This window comes from Phocoena phocoena, chromosome 11, assembly GCF_963924675.1.
Source record: "Phocoena phocoena chromosome 11, mPhoPho1.1, whole genome shotgun sequence".
Lineage (NCBI taxonomy): Eukaryota > Metazoa > Chordata > Mammalia > Artiodactyla > Phocoenidae > Phocoena > Phocoena phocoena.
Window position 1 is genome coordinate 91833670 of NC_089229.1, and position 20491 is coordinate 91854160.

Below are 20491 nucleotides of genomic sequence, written 5' to 3' on the forward strand. Positions count from 1 at the left end.
TTTAAAAGTACTGCCCAAACAACATATGGGCTGTTTTTGATTTAGTATTAAGAGCCGGATGGGTTGCTGAAGGATTTTCAGGCTCTTGTCCACCTTTGAGGTGAATACAAAGTAAAGGCATCAAGAATGGAGGCTTATGTATCTGTAACTTCCTGTATCCAGCTCTTCCAGACCACGTTTTGTAGGGAACCTCTGCTGAGCCCATTTTGCTGCTCACTTTGCCTGGCCTTTGCCATCCCTTGGCCCCAGAGCAGTTCAAGGATGGGTTGTGACAGGAGTACCGGGGATCTCGCAGCAACAGCCGGACACGCTCTTGGAGACTCCTGTGTTCGTGCGCTTGGTGTGACTTGCCTGGACCACTTACCTCCTCTTTCCGTTGTTTGTCCCTGTCTGTTTGCTGCTGATGGCTATAGCAGTAGCATCTTTTAGTGTCTTGCTCAAGGATTTCTGATGCTTTCGGAAGTTTTTTTTCCTCACTCTGCTGTGCAAACACAAGAGATAAGAAACTAGGCTAGAAGATAGAAGCTGGGTTTGATGATCAGTAAAAGGAGATGAGTTCCTTGACTTGCAGCATCCAGCCTCTTCCCAGACAGTCGTGTAGTGTGGGGTGTAACGTTACCATTCTCTCTTTGTGTTTCCAGGGAGTCGACGAGTTGAAGATGAAGCCCAGAGCAGAATGCTGTTCCCCCCGGTTCTGGTTGGTGCTGGCTGTCCTGGCCGTGTCGGGCAGCAGAGCTCGGTCTCAGAAGAGCCCGCCCAGCATTGGCATTGCCGTCATCCTCGTGGGCACTTCAGACGAGGTGGCCATCAAGGATGCCCACGAGAAAGATGATTTCCACCATCTCTCTGTGGTGCCCCGTGTGGAGCTGGTAGCCATGAATGAGACGGACCCAAAGAGCATCATAACCCGCATCTGTGATCTCATGTCTGACCGGAAGGTCCAGGGCGTGGTGTTCGCTGACGACACAGACCAGGAAGCCATCGCCCAGATCCTTGACTTCATTTCAGCCCAGACTCTCACCCCCATCCTGGGTATCCACGGGGGCTCCTCGATGATAATGGCAGACAAGGTAAAAGGGGGCCGTGGTGAGAAGAGCCTGGGGGGTATGTACTGAGAACTAAATGATGCATTTGTTTGAATGCCGAACTCGATTATGAAAGATGGAGTGTAACCAGAGGTAACCAGAATGCACTGAGTGAATGGATAGACCAGGAGCTAGTCTAGTGCTTTGGAGTTGAAAGTGAGGGAAAGATGCTGGTGTCTAGAAGCTCCTTTTGTTTGGAACAGGTTTGTGTGTCCATTTGTTTGTAAATGGATTCACCGAAATGACTAAGAGATGTTGAAGGTTGTAGCTCGGTGATACATTTTCTTCAAATACGTGTATGAATACCTCCTTCAAAACTTTAGAAAAAGTGTGCTGTATTCTTCCTCGATAATACGTGTTCTCCCCCCATACCAGTTTCAAGAATATAAAAAGCAAAATTCCCTGAGGCAGGTAATTTGTCTCCTTGAAGATTCAGATATCCTAGAGAAGTACTCCTTGCTAAGGTGTCCAGGCTCAACACGCATCCCGTCTGCACATGTGAATGGATTTTAACCCGTAGAACCAGTTGCAGCTGTGTTTCCCCGGCTTAGATTTGAAGGCAGTGGTTCTTGACCCCGACTGCACATTGGAATCACCTGAAGAGCTTTCAGCGCAACCATTGCCTGGGTCCCACCCCTAGAGGTTCTGGAGCACAGCCTAGGCTTTAGGATTTTTAAAAGCTCAGCAGGTGATTCTCGAGTGCAGTTAAGGCTGAGAACCACTGCTTTAAGGCGGCCAATAAGTCATAGTCTCTCCTACACTAATATTAGATTGTCACACGACAAAGTAATTATCAGGTGACATCGATGCTTATTCTCTGCCTACAGGAAAAAGTGTTTTGTTTGTAGTTATGTTTTGTTTTTACATGTTTCACGTATTCGGTCATTTTTCCTTGCTTTGTACAGTGAAAGTACAGCACTTCTCACATACGTATTGTCTCTGCAGTCGTTCGTACCTTAATGACCCATTTCACAAATGCAGTATTTGTTGCACATCACTTTGGGTTTCTTAAATTGTCTCTACTTTTGCATTGTCATCTTATACTTCTTAGTGTCACTTTCAAAACCTCCTTCAGTGTTGTACTGAAAAGACGTGCCGTGGGCTTAACGATGTTTGCAAACAGCTCAAAACCTAGCACAGACGCCACAAGCGTGCTACTTGGCCAGTTGAGAACCACCAGGCCACAGGGCTTAACAGAGTAAAATAAGCTTGCGTGATCACTATCGCCATCTGTCGGCAGCAGGCAGAGATGTCTGTTTCGGAGCTTCCTTTGTTCAGTCTATTGGCAAAGTCAAGCGGAGAGTACTGAGTGCAGGGACTTCATGCTTTCAGTAGCATGTGAGAAGGCTGTTGTCCCATGCGCATGGGTAAAGGCACAGGTAAGGATGTTAGAAAAAATGCTGCCCCGAGGAGCCCATGCTAAGGGAAGTGGGATAAACTTGCATAGAATGGAGAATATAGGTGGACTTGGCAAAACCTAACGAGTGTTTGCTTCAGGTAGATTTTTTTAAACATCATTGCCCTTAGCAAAGTATATTATATTTTAGCAGTGGTATTTTGAGGGCACAATTTGCATGGCAAGAATGCCAAGGTGGAGGAGCCCAGTTTTTGAATCATAAATAAGTGCAAACTTACTCTGAGAGCAAGTCCGGTGAAAATAATTGATGGATTGATTGATTTAGCATCTGTGGACTCGTGCACAGCCTGTTATTTCAGGCTCCCCCCTCCCCCCATCCCAGTGTAAAAGGTTGTTGGCTAAACTGGTTGGTTGCTTCTCTGCTGTGTCTCTTACAAATGCATAATAACAATATAAGAGTATGAAGAATGACGCAGGCCACGTGGAGAGACTGGGCTCTTTTGTTCAGTGATGTATCCTAGGTGCTTCAGAGTGTTTACCGTGTGCTGGGAACCTACTGCTTTGCCTGCAGTATCTTAATTAATACGCTTAACAGCCCAGTGAGCTAAGTGGCATTACTTATCTCCATTTAGCAGATGGGGAAGCTGAGGCTCAGAAAGGTTAAATAACATCCCAGATTATGCTGCTAGGAAGTGGCGTCCAGGACTGGTTGCTGGCTCCACAGACCATGTGCTTGATTGCCTCTCAAGAAAATGGAGAGGAGGGTTAAGGTCTCTCATACCTTCCTCTTCTTTACTTTCTCCTCTGTTACGTAGCACTGTGGTGAATGTTATCAGCCTAAAAGTGAAGCATCACTTGATTCATTATGGCAATACCGGAACCTGACTAGAGGAGGGGATTAATGAGCTATGAAATGGTGGAGGCCTAGGTGTAGCCTAATTCTATAGGGGGCCCCTTGGCTACCAGTTCCAGGGGTCAAATGGAGGATGGAAGCCAGTAAGGGGGATTTTTCCAGGTCATTGTAACGAGATCCCCCTCTGGTCTCCTCCCCCTTCCCCCTCCCCCCACTGCAACCACACCCCAATATCCCATCTTATCTTTTTCTCTCTCCATCAAAAAAAGGAGGTAGGCAATGATTGTTAGGCACTTTGCTAAAATGGCCTAAATAATATCTGACTTTGGACCTGAAAAGAAGAGTTACTGAAAGGTAGGTAGAAAGAGGAGAAAGAAGAGAGAAGCAAGCAGGAGGTCCTGGTGCCACAGAAGCGGGAGTGTTGAAGGCTCAGTCACGGGGTGGGAGGCCTGGATGGGTGGGGGGCGGCTGCAGGGGATGGGTGGGGCAGCAGGAGGAACTGCCCCCTGGACCTCTGGGATCCAGAGGGCAGCAGCACTGAGATGCTGGGCATCTGTGCAGAGGGATGTTCGCAGGCCTAAAGGACCAGCCGGAAGGCAAATAAAAAGTCCCCCAGAAATCAGAGAAATAAGCTTTGGGGGCAAGTTTCAAAAATAAAACACCTCAAATTCTAAGGCCAGCTTTTTTATTTTTTGATAGAAGTTATTTTTAGTACCATGACTGTATCTTACCAACATAGAATGGGGACACAGAGTTTGACAACTCTGAATCCACTACGGGCAATAGGACAACACGTTTGAAAGCGGAACTAATGCAGAAAATGTAAGAAATGCAGCTTTGCTGTGTTTAAGGCATAGTCTTGAAGGTACAGTCGCCATCCGAAGGATGGTGAATAAGCCTTCCATTTTGCTTCCTCCATCTATGAGATAGGTAATTGCCACTCTGTTTTGACTCAGTTGTTTTTTGTGTGTTTGTTTCAAATAAAACTTACTAAGTGTCCTTGTGGAAGATTGGTTTACAGGGAGGAAATACCTGATTCAAGGAGTTCGTGATGGAAGAAAGGTAGCACAGTTAGTTACAGAGACTTTTTGGCAAAAGTAGGGAGACATAGTTCAGCATCTGATCAAATAGATTACGCTCACTTTTTTGCTAATGCTAATTAATGTGCTAATTAATCAATACAAACATTAATTAGTCTCCACTTTCCCATTGAGGAAATGCACCTCGTACCATGGCAGAAAGAAGCATGGGAGCTGATAGAGCAGAGCTGTTGTAAGCTCAGAATTCGGACTCCGAGCAGTTTTAACCGTCATTTCCTAGATGTGGGGATCTGGACAACTTACCAAACCACTTACGCTAAACCTTGGTTTTCTTGTCTGTACCATGGGGATAATCATATATCCATTATAGGGTTGTTGAAGATTAAATGAGGTAATACAGAGCAGCTGCTTCACTAAGTGTCCAGCACAGCGTTCAGCAGGCTGAGCTGAAGGTTGTATGGAGCAAGTCTGAAGGAAACAAGCCTTCATGAGACAGGAGAAGCACGGAAAGGAAATAGGGTCACAGCCAAATAGAGAGGCGCTTCACAGCTGGAGACCAACCGAGAGGGGAGCTCAGGTGAAAACCGGGGGAAGGGCTCTGAACTGTGTTTGGAGCTTTGCTCTTGTCCCACCGGGGAGGCCGAGGCTCATTGGTGGCGTAGCCGCTCCAGGGCCAAAAAAGGGCACATTCAGTTAAGGAAGAACTCTAATAAGGAAAGAACTGCTCGCGCTTGTTGCAGAAGACCGTTTAGAACAGTAACGGGGTCCATTTAAAAATGCACGAGGTGGGCTTCCCTGGTGGCGCAGTGGTTGAGAGTCCGCCTGCCGATGCAGAGGACACGGGTTCGTGCCCTGGTCCGGGAAGATCGCACATGCCACGGAGCGGCTCGGCCCGTGAGCCATGGCCGCTGAGCCTGCGCGTCCGGATCCTGCGCGTCCGGAGCCTGTGCTCCGCAACGGGAGAGGCCACAACAGTGAGAGGCTGGCGTACCACCAAAACAAAACAAAACAAAACCAAAAAATGTATGAGGTGATTTTTGGCAGTTCCCCGCCGAGTATAAAGAGTCCATTTTATTTTGCCTCTGTTATAATTGCTTTTATTCTCCCTGAGATCCTGGATTAGGATGCCCGTCAGAATCCAAATGATGAACTAAAGCGAGACATACTTTCATTCCTTTGCAGGAGATTTCTCTGCTGATTTGCTGAACCCTTTCTTGGGTTTTCAGATTTTAGCTCAGAGAGGTTAAGTAACTAATCCAGGATATTACAGCTTACGAGCAGTGGAACTGGGATTCAGATCCCGAAGTACCTAGTTTGAAGCCTGCGCTTTCTACTTACGCAGTTCTGCCCCACAAAGCACTGCTCTAAGAATTGTAAGTCCTGTGTTTCAGTCTCCATTCTCAGGAGCTTTGGAGATTTAGGCAAACAAATCACTGCAGCTACATGACGCTCGGTTTCTAGTTTATAAGTGTTCAATTTTGTTTTCTGCCCTACCCACTTTACAACATTTTGAAGATAAAATAAAATAGTTGGAAAAATGCTGGGCAAACAGATACTTTAGGTGAGCCAATTAAAAAGTGGGGACAGGGAATGACAGTCACCGAAAACTATTTTGTCACTAGCATTAGGGCCAATGAAAATGGCTTGGGCAGGTGGTAGGAAGGAATACAGAAAGTGGAAGTTACAGTAGGATCAGGCAAAAGGGTGGAAGACCCGAGCTTTAATGCTGCGGAAATGGAAGAGAGAAGGTGTGCTGAGTAAAGGGTCAGGGTCTGGAAATGGATCGGAGTGATCTTCACTCTGTTGATCAGAGTGGAGTACAGTAGCTAAGACGTGTGTCGTGATCCTTGTTCCTCCCTAAAGGACAGGTGAGCAGATTCTTACTCTGGCATCTGTTGCTATGATTGTTTCATTTCTCAATTTATTGGTTGAGAATTAATACTTCTACTAGCGCTCTGATTTTCTTTGCAGAAAGCCACGTTTTGGAATCCACCTGGGGCCAGGAGGATGGCCCTTACTCTCCTTTGGCCCCATCTTCCCTCACTCTCCCCCTGTTCCCTACTCCCTCCCCCCACCCCGACACCTAATGGCAATATGTTTGGAGACAGTAGTTGAGCCAGCCGTGGACTGTGACCCTGTAAATACCTTAACTGCCTTCCATCTGCTCATGTGGGGTTTCCATATCCAACATAATCTTGAAACCAAGATGGCCATGCGATTCATACCGCACTGTATTCCCGAATTTGGGGGTGACTTTGAGTTTTTTTTTAACCTTGCTTCTTAGTTGTTTGTGATATGGTATTTCTTGGAATAGCACACTTCAAGAGCAAACCGTGGTGTTAGAGCATTCTTTGGTGATGAGCAGAGTTAAGTCACAGAGGTGGGAGAGGCAAGACAGTAGCAAAGCTGCTGTCATACGCCAGCTTTGTGCCAGGCATGACGTTAGTGAGCATCTTAATCCTTAAGCAGTCCTGTGGGACAAGTAGCATTATTTCACTTGATGGGAGAGAGTTTACGTGTCGTGGCCAAAGTCACACAGCTAGAAACGTAGTGGGACTGGGATCTGAGTCTTCTTTTAAAATTTTTTCCGCCGACTTTAAAACTTTCAGTCCACACACTGAGGAGGTCAGAAAAAAGCCAGGATAGAATCATCTGGGGGTCCGTTACTCCTCTCCCATTTTTCCTACTTCCTTGAACTATACTCTGGGGGAAGGCGCGCGGGCAGTTCTCCCTGAGACACCGTAGACGTTGCAATGATGCTGCCCTCAAGCCTGTGGGGGTTCCAGGACTATACACCTGCATCTCATTGGCCAGCGTATCTGCTCTTTTCCAGTTGGAGCTGGGATTTGCTTTCAAGAGACCAGCCACTTGAAGTCCAGGTGCAGTTTTAATGCCTGGAAAAACTGAGGCTCCAGAAATTGCTTTAGGCATTCACAGAAATTAAGGTGCTTGTTGCTAGAAAGTAACGCGTGAGGCATCACTTCTCACGCAGCTGGCAGGAGGTGATGGTGTGTCTGTGGAAGGAAGGAGGTGACATCACATGGAGGGAAGGCGGGCTTTGTAGCCAGTAGGCTCAAGCTCTGTGCATTCCCAGTCATGTGACTGTAGTTGTGCTCCTTAAACACTCTTAGCCTCCAGTTTTCCGTTTGTAAAATGGGGACAGAAATAACACTTGGATCCTAGTGGGTTTTACCAAGCCTTATGAAGCAGCGTGCCCAGCGCTTGGTAAACCGTAGGGCCTCAGTATACGCTGTCCTGTGTTTTCCTACACCAGACCTTACCTAAATCATTTGAAGAAAATGGGACTCTAATGTTTTCCCATTAACCGAAAGAGAGGAGCTTGGGATGTCAGTGCCCTTCATTTTAAGCCCGGTGGGTCAGCAGCAGCTCCGTGGGTTCCACCTCTGTGGCCATGCAGTTACTGACTGCGCCCTGATCAGGACATATCACGATTTTCAAAGCAGAGACATACAGTGATTTCAATAAACTGATACATATAGGATGTAAGCAATGAAGATAAGCCAAGAACATTAAAAAAGAAAGCAGAGCAGAATTAAATAGTCTTTGAATCCAGGGTTACTCATCGATTTATCTCTGTTGATATAAAAGAAAAAGTGAGCAATGAGATGAGGGGAATATTAAAAGTACTAGGTAGGAAGTAGTAATATGTTAAAGACATAGGAAGGAACTTAATTTACTAAATGTCACCAGCCAGGTTTTATCTTTTTAATTTTTTTGGCCTCACCGTGCGGCTTGCAGGATCTCAGTTCCCCAACCAGGGATTGAACCCGCACCCTCGGCAATGAGAGCATGGAGTCCTAACCACTGGACCTCCAGGGAATGGCCTCACCAGCCAGTTTTTAATAGATTACACTGATACTGCTGAAAAACTCCTTGGAATCTGATTTATACACCAAGAATGTATTTTCATTCCCCTTTCTGAGACTTCCGTGACTCTATCTTTTTGCCTCATTCTTAGGCTTTATATCTATATTTTATTCAACATTTTATATGTATACATATTTTAATTAATTTTTATTGGAGTATAGTTGCTTTACAATGTTGTGTTAGCTTCTACTGCACAGCAAAATGAATCAGCCATACATACACATATATCCCCTCCCTTTCGGACTTCCCTTCCATTTAGGACACCACAGTGCATTGAGTAGAGTTCCCTGTGCTATACAGTATGTTCCCCTCAGTCGTCTACTTTATACATAATATCAGTAGTGTATATGTGTGAATCCCAATCTCCCAGTTCCTCCCACCCCACCCCTTTCCCCCTTGGTATCCATACATTTGTTCCCTACATCTGTTCTCTATTTCTGCTTTGCAAATAAGGCCATCTATACCATTATTCTAGATTCCAATATATATGTGTTATATATGATATTTGTTTTTCTCTTTCTGACTTACTTCACTCTGTATGACACTCTCTAGGTCCATCCACGTCTCTACAAACGACCCAGTTTCGTTCCTTTTTATGGCTGAGCAATAATCCGTTGTATATATACGTACCACATCTTCTTTATGCATTCGTCTGTTGATGGACATTTAGGTTGCTTCCATGTCCTGGCTATTGTAAATAGTGCTGCTGTGAACATTGGGGTGCCTGTGTCTTTTTGAATTATGGTTTTCTCAGGGTATTTGCCCAGTAGTGGGATTGCTGGGTCGTATGGTAGTTCTATTTTTAGTTTTTTAAGGAACCTCCGTACTGTTTTCCACAGTGGCTGTATCAGTTTATATTCCCCAACGTTATATTTTGATTCTGTGGCTTAAGGGTTCACCATGTATGAGAGTAACGTTCAAGGCTAGTTTTATTCCATTTTTCTGAAGGCAAAATACTTTACTGCTTCTATTCTGTTTCACAGGCACAGAGAACCCCCGAGTTTATCACGGGTTGTTAGGAGGTTTCAATGAGAAAGAGAACTGACACCGATCATTTGCTTTCGTCAGGCTCTGAGCTGGTCACCTTAATATGAGCTTCATTTATACGTTGCTTCGTTCAGTTCTTTCATTGCATTTGTAAGGCATGCATTTTGTCTGCATTTCACAGGTGAGGCAGCCGTAGATCAGAGAGGCTGTTTTGCCCAGGATGTTTAGGTATTGACTGCTCATGATGGCTTAAACCAATAGGTGTTTATTGGTTTCTCAGCGCTGGGGACTGCTGGGGCTGGTGCAGTCACATGGTGAGGTCAGGGCTGACCGCGGGGATTTCCTTGACATTTTGGTAGTTGTTGTGAGGAGGCTGCCCTTGCTCTAGGCGTCCTGCCCCAAACCCAGAGCAGGGAAAGCCAGGGGCTGGGTATCATTAGATCAGGAAAAGTCTTCCCCATATCCTTGATCTCATGACCCCAAATCATGTCACATGGCCACCCCTTTGGAGGTTGCAGGCTCTCTGGTGGAGGTGGCAAGGGGACAAGCGTGGGGACCAACTTTGAGGTTAGTCAACAGGCAGTGTCTCTCAAAGGAAGGAAGTGATGACCTAGGAATTCAACCAATGTTTGTGTGACTCTAAAGCTCAACATCTCTCATGTGAAAATTCTCCTGCCTTACACCAAACTCTGCTTTTGTGCCCTTGGTCCAGTCGCCTCACATGTCCTCCAGGACTCTGGCTCATCAGTTATGTCCTTTTTCTCCTTAATTATCCACTTATTCCTCCCTGCTGGCATCTGCCCTCTAGCTTAGTGGTCCTCAGGAGATGTTTGGAAATGTACTGGGGCAGTTTTTTGGATGATGATAATGACTGGTCTGTGTGTGTGCGTGTGTGTGTGTGTGTGTGTGTTTCTGCACGCACCCAGTACTAGCACTTAGGACACAGAGGCCAGGTGTGTTAAGTGTCCTGCAGTATACATGATAGTACCCACCAGTCAAGAATTGTCTTCCCCAAAATGTCAATTTTGCCCTCTTCGAACATGCTCAGATCACTCTCATATTAATAAATAAACAAACCTGAAAGCTTTCCTTGACCCTGGTTTTCCTCCCTCGCTCTTTGTTTTCATAGTTAAATTCCTTAAATGCTCCTCGGAAATTGCTGTTTTCAATTCATCGTCTTTCCCTTTATCCAAAATGCCAAATCCAAGTGGGATTTTCAAGTCGTTCGTGACCTTCTGTGGCACTGAACACCGTTGACCCTTTTAGTGCTATTACACAAATTACGATGACAAGAGTCATTAGGTTTGTCACAGACTTGGTGACAGTGGAAATGAGGATGAGTAGAATTTGGAACGTGGGTGGATCACAGGAGTGGAAACCACTGGCAAGCGGTTGGATCTGGGACTGGAGGTAAAGAGAGTGATCTGGTGGGCTGGAAGTTGAGATGAGCCTCGTTAGGATGGAGAGGGTCGTTGAAACCAGGAGCCTGGAGGAGAGGCTGAGAACGAACGCGGGGGACGAGGAGAGAAGTGTGTCCAGGACAGAAGCCCCACTTGAGGGATGGGAGGAGGGGGAGATGGGAAAGAGCTAAAGAAATTCTTAGAGAGATAAGAAGAGAACAAGAACGAGGAGAAAAGAGAGGCTTATCTAAAGCAGGAGGGAGCAGCTGCCCAGTCCGGGGTCAACCCCGGCCACTTCCTTCCCCTCAGGACAGTTATCCAACAGTAGAGAAGCCTTGTCGCGGATCCCCTCCCCGCCGTGCACTGCAGTGACCTCAGCAGCACTTCTGCCCTCTTGTCCTCCCCGCCACGTGGCAGCTTGCCTGTGTGGTTCTTTAGAAACTCAGATCTGATGGTTACACTTTGACTTAAAACTCCATACCGGCTTCCACAGCTGGGACTAGGACATCCTCTCTGATGTGGTCCCAGGCCACCTCTCCAGGATTTTCCCTTCACCTCCCCGCCCTTGAACGGCAACGTGAGGTCACGCTAAATCAGTCACCGCCCCTCGTCTGGTCCTGACTGTTTTACATCTCTGGGCCTTGGTCAGTGCCTCTTCCTCCTTTTCCTCCCAGAAGCACCTACTACTCACTTTCCAAGAGAAATCATGGCACTTCTGTGAACCCTTTTCTGACTCCCATCTTCACAGAATTTACTAGTTCTTTTTTATTTTTTGCACTTCACCTGTGCTCTATTTAAGCTTTTATTATAACCCATCCTGTTTACTTATCTGTCTCATTTGCTGTACAGCGGGCTCCTTGTGGGCCAGGCCATGCTTTACTGACTTTCGTGTTCCTAGCACATGCCATAATGTCGGGTGCATAGTAACAGCCAACTGTTGTTACACAATTAGCAGTTGTTAAAATGTACACTCTATATACACACTCTAGTGGGTTGAATGGTGGCCCCGAAATGATACTTCCGTGTCCTAACTCCTGGACCCTGTGAATGTGACCTCATTTGAAAAAAGGATCTTTACAGATGTAATTAAGGATCTTATGATGAGATCATCTTGGATTAGCCAAGTGGGCCCTAAATCCAGCGACAAATGTCCTTCTAAGAGGTACAAGAGGAGAAGACATCTACACAAAGGGGTAGTCCTTGAAAGAGGCAGGTGCTGGAGTTATTTAGCCACAAGCCAGGGAAGCCACCAGAAACCTGGAAGAGGCGAAGGAAGATTCTCCCCTGGAGCCTTTAGAGGGAACACGACCCTGCCGACTCTCGATTTCAGGCTCCAGCCTCCAGAACTCTGAGAAAAGAGATTTCTGTTGTTTTAAGCCGCCAAGTATGTGATACAACTTTTATGGCAGCCTTAGGGAAGTAGCAACACTCACATGGCAGTTAAGGGGGGGCGCTCTGGAATCTCAGTGCCTAGATTGTTTCCTGGCTCCACTGTTTACTGTGTGACCTTTGGCAAATAACTTGACTTCTCTGACTCTTAAGTTTCCTCGTCTATACAATGGTGGTAAAAATAGACCCTGTTTCTTAAGGTTTATTAAGTAAAGTTATTAAAAGTGCTTAGAAAAGGCCTGGCAAATAGCAGGAATCAGTAAGAGTGGGTCTGCGAGAGTTTTTCAGTAAGTCTCCACTGAATAAATGAATGAGTGAGGGAGTGATGTGAATAGAAACGCAAGCCGTCCACGGCAGGATCTGAACTCACCTAGCTCCCGGGTACTTGGCTCGCGTGTTCTGGACCTCCGGGGCCTGGGACAGTGCTGAGAGGTGAGGTGTCAGAGTTAGTCAGCTGTTCTTTGGTGGAAATTCAGGGCAGTGAGGCTTGTCTTTTAGCATCCCTTTCTGTCCTCCTCTCTCCTTGGGTTTGGTTTTGCTTCTTTGTGTACCTGTGCGCGTGTGCGTGTGTGTGTGTGTCTGTGTCTGTGTGTGTGTTTGCCGCTGCCGTTAGTTGCTTGTATCTTTCTCTTATCCAGTCGTCAGGATAGAGCATCTCACCTAGGGCTGCCCTCCTAATCCAATGTCATGCTTTCCGATTTTTCTTTTTCCCTCCCCTCAAATAAAAGCTCCTGTTTCTTTTCCCTTTATCCCCTTTCATTTCATACTTTTCATAGTCCTTATCACAACTGTAATGAATCATAATCGTTTTTTATTAGCCGTCCGTCCTGCTAGACTACAAGCTTCATGAGGGCAGGGGCTATGTCTTTTGCCTTTCTGTGTCTGCAGAACATAACGTATAGCTTGGCGCATAGTAAGCCCTTGATACATACTTATTTAAATATATAGGTAGATTATTATTTCAGTGCAACAGATGTTAGTCACAATTAAGAGAAAAGTATTTTAAACCCAAATAAAAATGGACGGTAGGATTAATCTCTGGTTGCTGGCGAGTACATTCCTTCTCTCTCTCCAGGCTGCTATCTCCCTCACCCTTCCCTTCTTCACCTCTGCCAGATACCAGCCCTCAGCACCTTGGCACTCACAGCCACTTAATTCCCAGCAGACACTCATGGCAGGAGGGCAGTCTCAGGTTAGGGGTGCATCTGAGGTAGCAGAGCAAAGCTTTTATCACGCAAAGCAGACGGGTGCCGGTGATGATCTTGACTCTATTAGCCTTCTTTCAAAGGAGGAAGCAGAAAGAAATAAACATTTTTTAAAAAGTTTTGAAAGGTAAACATGTGCGATTCATGTGACATGCTAATCAGCCAGGTAGCACCAATGAACTTTAATCAGTGTGATTAAGTTTCCAAAGGTACTTGCGAGAGATTTTGAAACTTCCTTTAGCAAAAAACAACAGCCTTTCTCACTGATTTATTCATTTATTCAAAAAATACTTATTAAGTATCTACTGGGTGTCAGGAACTGTTCAAGGTCTTGGAGATCTAGTCCATAAGAGAGGCATGCCCTCTGGGTACAATGACTGACAATAAACAAACACATAAAGTAAACAGTATTATTTGAGGCAATGGTAAATGTTTTAATGAAAACAGCAGGGAGGGATATTGTGGGCTATTTTGGGATTGTCAGGGAAGGTCTCTGAGGATGTGGCACTTGGCATTTGTATGAGAAGGATCCAGAAGGATGAAAATCTGAGGAGCAGCCTTTTGGCAGAGAGAACAGCAGGTGCAAAATTCTTGAAGGGCGGGCATGTTTTTTTGTTGTTTGATGAGTGGCCGGAGGGTCAGTAGGGCTGGAGGGGGATGGGCATGGGGGCAAAGGTAGCAGCTGAGGTTGAAAGGTACCGTGAGATAGATCTTGGAGGGCCTGAGAGCCTTGGCACAAAGTTGGGTATTTTTCAATTCATTCTAGAAGGTGTAAGAAGGGAGTGATGTAACTTGACTTGGCATCTTTTCAGATGGGAGCGGTAGAGTGTGGTAGACGGGACATGTACCTTGGAGCCAGTTTGAGTCTTGGCTCCGTCTTTCAGAAGCTGAGCGACCTCTTGCCATGTTGTGTGACTTCTCACCTCTGTGATAGAGTTAATGCTCATTAACTTCAAAGAGCTGTTATGAAGTGAAATGAAGTACCCTTTACAGGACTCATTACTCGGCCAGGAACACGCCTGGTTTTGCAAAATCGCTGCTATTATCATTCCTAGTAGGACTGAGATACAGATGCCTCTGGAATCGGGCATCATCTTCTTTAGATATATCTACGGATGATGCAGTTTTGTTGTTTTCACAAAATTTGTTTACAAACTTGGGAGCAAAGTAGCCAAGCAATGGAGGAAGTTAGAAACATTGTCATTGGCTAAATAGCTTCCTCTCCTTTTGAGTTTATGGAGTTCCCATGCACGCACCAGTGTCCGGTGGCCAGTTCCTGGACTTACATCTACATCGCTGCAGCCTGAGAGAATCACTCTTTCCAAGGGGGGCTGATGGCACTGAGAACAGTGCCACAGGGAATGGAACAGCCAGGGCAAGATTTGATGGGGGGTTGAAGGGTGTGGGCACTGAGAGTGGGAGGTGGTGTAACGGCACAGCCAGTGTAGCCTGCCTTCAACTGCGGATTCCTGGCACACCCCCAAGACCACATGGCCAGCCACCATGTGTCTTGGATGCATTCTGTTGCCTTGACGACATGTTGTCCAGTGTTAGAGGGAGCAGCAGCCTTCAGGCTTTCAGCATCACGTTGCCAGGACAACAGACAACTACAGCCAGGCTTCACTGTAGTTTCTCCATGCTGCTGCCCCCCGCCCCTCCCGCCCCCCCCCCCCCCCCCCCCCCCCCCGCCGGCCCTTATTCCTGCTGCCCTCTACCTGCATTCTCGTGCTTTCCCCCTTCATAGATCCACGTCTGCATAGTCTTTCCAGCTCCCTCCAACACCTTTGCCTTTCATTCTCTTGCCATTCCAGGGTTCTCATTGCTCACGTAAAAGCAAATATTGTAAATTCTCAGAAAATAAAGCTGTGTAGTATCATAAGTTGAGAGGGTGATGGGAATGAAGGAACCAAAAATCATCAAGAAGAAGAGGGGAAAGGAGCTTGTTTTTGTAGTTTAATTGTGCAGTGTGTGGTAGTGGTTCTTAAAGTGACTGGAACTTAGAAGCCACAGAGGAATTTTAAAATTTTATTATGATTTAAGAATTCAGATTCTCTGAGTCTGTACCCAGTGATTCTGATTTAATAGGTTTGGAGTAAAGCCCCACTAATTTCACAGTTGTCACAAACATCCCCCAAGGGACTGGGAGACACAGGCAGGTTTGGGAGCCACTGGTGAGTAGAGCATGGCACGTTTTTAGGTTGTAGAGTTCTGCGATGGGTCAGGACCTCTCCACTGAGCTTTCTGTTTGTACAGTGTATTCACGTGGTCCCCAATGCAATGTATTCACGTGGCTGCTTAAGGAGGAGCGAGAGTGGTTGGCGAAGGGTGAGAAGAAACTGAAGGAGGAGAGGAAAGGAAGCTGGAAGGGAGGGAGCAGTGAACGTGGACGTGGTAAGGAGGGGCGGAGGAACTGGGGTAGGGGACACTCAGCCATCACATGTCAGGCTCTGCGGCCCTCGGCCCTGACCTTCAGCTGCAGTGCAGGCTCTCGTGTCCTGGTCTAGAAGCGATTATCGTGCTCTTTCGGATGTGTTTTCCGTGGTTACTGAGAGACTGGGGAGGACTAGATCTGGAGTTTCAGAAGAAGTCAGCTTCATTCTCTTTGCCCGTTTAAAAACGACCAAGTGCCTCCTACAAGTCAGGGCTACATGTTGTACGAGATAGTGCTTTAGCCACATTTAGCCAGTTTAAACTCTCAAGGGAGCCCTAGGATTTAGGCAGTAGGACTGTTCTCCTTCTTTTCCAGATGAAGAAACTGAGCATCAGAAAGGCAAGTAACTGGCCACGGTCACACACTAGCAGTGGCAGTGCGGCAACGGGGACCCTCGTCTGATGACAGTAGCGCCCAGGGACTTCACCAGGGGGGGCCGCACTCGCCCTGGGTCGCTGTCATGTCCTCGGTCTTCCTGGAACACCCAGCTTAGCCTGGGAGGGGACTCTCCCGATTGCCCAGACAGCGGCCAACTGGCACTTGACCTTGAAAGTTGATTCCTCCCTCTCCCAGTCGGTCTTGCTTAGGACTTAAACATTCCAAACAAGAGGACAGGCTCTGAAGGAGAGAAGAGAGTGAGATGAGAGACGAGAAGTAGAAAGGGAAAGAGAAGTCAGAGAGAGAGGTCCATGAGGGTGGACAAAACTGCTGGTCAATTCCCAGTCTGCTTGGGCCGGAACTGAGGCTCCCAGGAGCTCCCACGCCTTCCCAGGCCTCTGTTCTCCCAGAGGGGACGTGCCCCCTCAAGCCCACCCACTTCCAAGTGGGTGGCCCAGGATTTGACTCCTGGATCAAATCAGACTCTTCCCTGACATTTTTGGGATTGGAAAGATATTTTTTTCTAGCTTGCTGTGTGTCCGGAGAAAGTGAAACCAGATACACATCGGTCTGAGTTTCCATCTCAGCAGGTGAGAAGTTGACAAAGAAGGAGTAATATTTTTGCTTCACTGTCCTGTATGGCTATAGGCCTTGGAGAAAACTGTCTCTTGCTATTCTCTCAATAGTCTTAGGAAATCAGCTGTAAATGTTATCACCTTGGATCAAAATCTAGGCAGGTGCCACCTTCCTGGGGGTGGTATCCATAGGCTGCTTCAACCAGCCCCCTCCTCGGCCCCTTCCCGCTGTTCCTCTCTTTTTGCCGGGTCTTCACCACCTACTCTCCCTGTTAGTTTCTCTGATGATCAGAGGCCTGTTTACGTGCAAGAGTTGTATTCAGGTGTGTGAATGGTATCCGTGTCGGGATGGAGGGACGGATAGCAGGGTGGGCTCAAGCAATGCACAGGAGAGGCAAATGTATCTCGCAGTGTGGCAGCCCTTTTCTGAGGAGGGGAATCCATTTGTCTCCTCTTCGTGTGACTGGGGCCACATGGAGCACACAGGGCACACTCAGTACATGTCATACCTTATTGGTAATGAAAGAGCCTTTGAAATCAGATGGGAGCAGGCCATATGCTCTTGGAAGAGGGCCTACTTCGCAAGGTGGGATGCATGAGTGAGATGTGGCTCTGCGAGTTCTTTTCATCTCTAACATCTGTGATTCTGTGAATAATGCTCTTCCCCTTGGCCCAGGCTGGCCACTTGCCTGGAATCTCTGCCAGAGCCATCTTCCCCCAGCCCCTCGGAATGGAGATCACAGAGGGTCTCCTACCCTGGATGGATGGTTCTGGAAGGCAGAGCTGATACTGAAAGGACGAAAGGCCGGTATCCCGGGGTTGGAGCCCAGGGACAGAGGAATTGGGGCAGGACATGTGAGTGCACTGTTCCCAGAACCAGGCAGGAGAGGAGCGGCGAGCTTCAGCTGAAGTTGTCAACAGCGGCAACTCCGGTTGCACTCCTTCGGGCCCTGGAAGCTTTTCTCAGGCCAAGGAGGGGCACAGGCAAAGCAGCAGGACCCCAAGACTGCTCAGCGGGGCGGAGAGGAGGGCTGGTGGCTGGAGTCTCAGTCCTCATTCTGCCTGCCTGCCCAGCGATCTTCCCAGAGACGTCTAACCTGTCTGTACCAGAAGCATCCGTGAGTTTGGGGTAGTATTTTTATGAATGCCTTGGTCTCTGATCACTGTTGCCGAGACTAAATTGGTGGCTTATTTTACCAAGGAACGTAACGTGGCCTTTGGGGTTCTGGAAGTTCTCCGATTCGTCCCCGAAGTTTCTGTGCCAAGGAGAAGTCTCCCTGGTCAGTGGAAGGGAAGACTTGATAACACCTTGAAGAGTTACTGGTGTCATTTCAGTTCTTCTTGGAGATCAGTTTCATGATTATGATGAAAACCAGTCTGTTCAGCGGAGGAGGGGACCTGGACACAGGTTTCCGTGCTCTGAAGGAGGTGCACCTCCTCTTCCTTTGGCATTTTCTGCTCTTGTGCTCTTTGACCCAATAGAGAGGCTCCCCTGTCATTACAGTAGGGGCTTCTGCGGCTTCTAAGAGTTGCAGATATCTGGAGCTGGCTTCCTGTCCTCTGGGAGGTAGCAGTAGGGCTTGAATAGGGTTTTTTGGTATGTTGCTGGGACTTCCAAGTAGCAACCGTGGCCACCTTTGTCATCCTGACCTCAACCGTTAGCCCTGAGAAAATTACGCAATTGGAAAAGAATGTGTTTTTAATCTTTTTCTTAACTCCCTTTCCCCATGCTCCTGTCTCCTCTTTTGACAGCAGCCACCTTGTTTAACCATCCGGAGTCCATTTTCTGCCTCTTGACTGCCTGGAGGACTCCCCTCCCCGTGCCCCCTACTCCCTGCATTGCCCGCTGATCGGGCTTCCCCAAGAAGCACGATGTGATTCAGCCCGGGGTCTGTCCTCCATGGAGCCCCCACGGATGTCCTCCTCGTAGGTCCCTGTCTCATTTCAATCTGGGAGACAACCTGTACAACCAGGTCCTTGCCAGGGTTTAAATAGACAAAAGCAGCTAACGTGTGACCCTTTCCATGGGCATTTATATTTTAACTCAGAGGAAGAACTTTGGACCAGTGGACTTTCAGATACCCTGTTGGACCTTAAGGGAAATACACATTTAAAGCCGAAGGTCCTTTCCTGACTCCCACGAATCCTGCCACTCGTAAGGAGCCTCATCAGGGGCAGCGTCAGCCTAGGCTCCGCTGGGGGGCCTGGCTGCAAACAGAAGCTAAAGGGAAGCCGCCGAGAAGGGTGTCAGTTACCCCCAGCGGAGAGGGCACAGCACACAACCTGCTCCGGAGCCTTTGGGAGCACCTCGGCAGCTAAGGCAGGAGGCCTCTGGAGCTCATTCTGGGAAATGGAAAAGAATCCAGTAGAAATGGGAAGCCGAGTTTCATCAGTGAACTCTAGCTCTAGACGTTTTAATTTTCCACACCGTGGAGAAGGCTCAAATCCTACGTTTTGCACTCAGAACTCTGAGCTGCCTCCTCCTGTCCCCAGGCCTGCATACCTCACCTGTGTCTGCACCCTTCTTTGCTTCTCCCTCCCTTAGACTCTCTGATTTCTCCTTATCTCTGTCCTCCTTTCCCTCCCCTCTTCTCTGCTCCCTGCTCCCCCAGCATCCCAGTTCTGGTTTGTGTTTCTCTGTCCTTCTCTCCCCTTGCCCTCCCCCGTCTCCTGTGACCCACTCTTCCACGTGACTTACACTCTGTGTGGTGCACGTGACTTACTTACACTCTTCCACGTGACTCACACTCTGTGTGGTGCACGCAGCCATCTTCATGCTTCATCCTGTCAGTGTCCGGGTCCCTCAGTGGCCCACCTTTGAACCTGGCATAGTTAAAAGTTCCCAGGTGGTCTGCTCGTGGCTGTCAAACAGAACTTTTATAGTCTGTGTCGAGTGAGTGCAGTTGGTTAGAGCTTGGCATTTAATGAGGCCAACCAAAGATATCTGTCCTATCTCCGTAGGATCCCGCTTGCTCTCTTCCGAGTCATGGCCAAGGTAACCTCGAGCTGCCCCCTTTCATGTCCACGCCCTTGGTCACAGTGAGGCTATGGCTGAGGGACGGTGGCCGGATCAGTGCTAACTTACTGATAAGGGACATCGGTAATAATATTATGTATGTGAGTTTTCAAATTAAATTTTTATTTTGAGATCATTGTAGATTCACATTTTATATTGTTAAAGGTCTAAAAAAGGTTTGAGCTCAGTGTCATAGACAGAATTCAGGCCCAGACAGCCCTGGACTCAGATTCTGGCTCTCTGTGACCTTAGCCTGGTTACTTAGCTTTTCTGTGCCTCAGTTTCCTTAGCTGTGAGACAAGGGCCATGATGACAACGGCACACATTTGGCCTCCTTCAGCCTCCCTTTACCTGCACACCTTCCCCTGCCTCTTTTGTTACTAGGTCTTCAGTTACACTGTTTTCCTCCTTATTTGTCCTTTTGTTTGGACATTTGTCCAATGTCTCTAGAAATTCTGCCCCTCTCTTCTCCCTGTTTTGTGCTTCTCTTTCCATTTTCCTGACTCTCAGCCAGTTCCTCATCCTCCGTTTCCTGCTCTCTCCTCCACCAACCCCTCTCTGAATTTTTACATACTTCCCAAAGCACGTGTCCTGACCCATTCCCCGCCATCATTCACTGTTCCTGGGCCCTTCGTGGCTTCCGGGAGAATGTGCAGCACTTACTTCCTTATAAGCATGAGAGAATAATTACAGAACTGATTGAATTACTCTTTTCCACGTAGATCCTGGGCTGGATGATGGTGGAGTTGGAGCATATCAGCAAGCACACTTGCTATGAGGAAAAGGGTTGGTTCGAGTAGGTTTGAGGTGGGGATGCAGCTATAAAGAGTCTATAGCAGACTTAATCACAGTTGTCAAAGGCTGGAAAAACCCCCACAAAAGCACAA

The 20491-nt window shown here is 47.5% G+C and overlaps 1 protein-coding gene across 1 annotated transcript in view; it reads left to right on the top strand.

Annotated features, from left to right (window-relative positions):
- The first annotated feature begins 659 nt into the window (after positions 1 to 659).
- The window catches only part of GRIN2B (glutamate ionotropic receptor NMDA type subunit 2B), a 293385-nt gene continuing 273553 nt past the window's right edge, over positions 660 to 20491 (top strand). The window contains exon 1 of the mRNA XM_065888259.1: positions 660 to 1070. Within this exon, the coding sequence (XP_065744331.1) occupies positions 660 to 1070 (411 nt within the window). The remainder of the gene's footprint in view (positions 1071 to 20491) is intronic.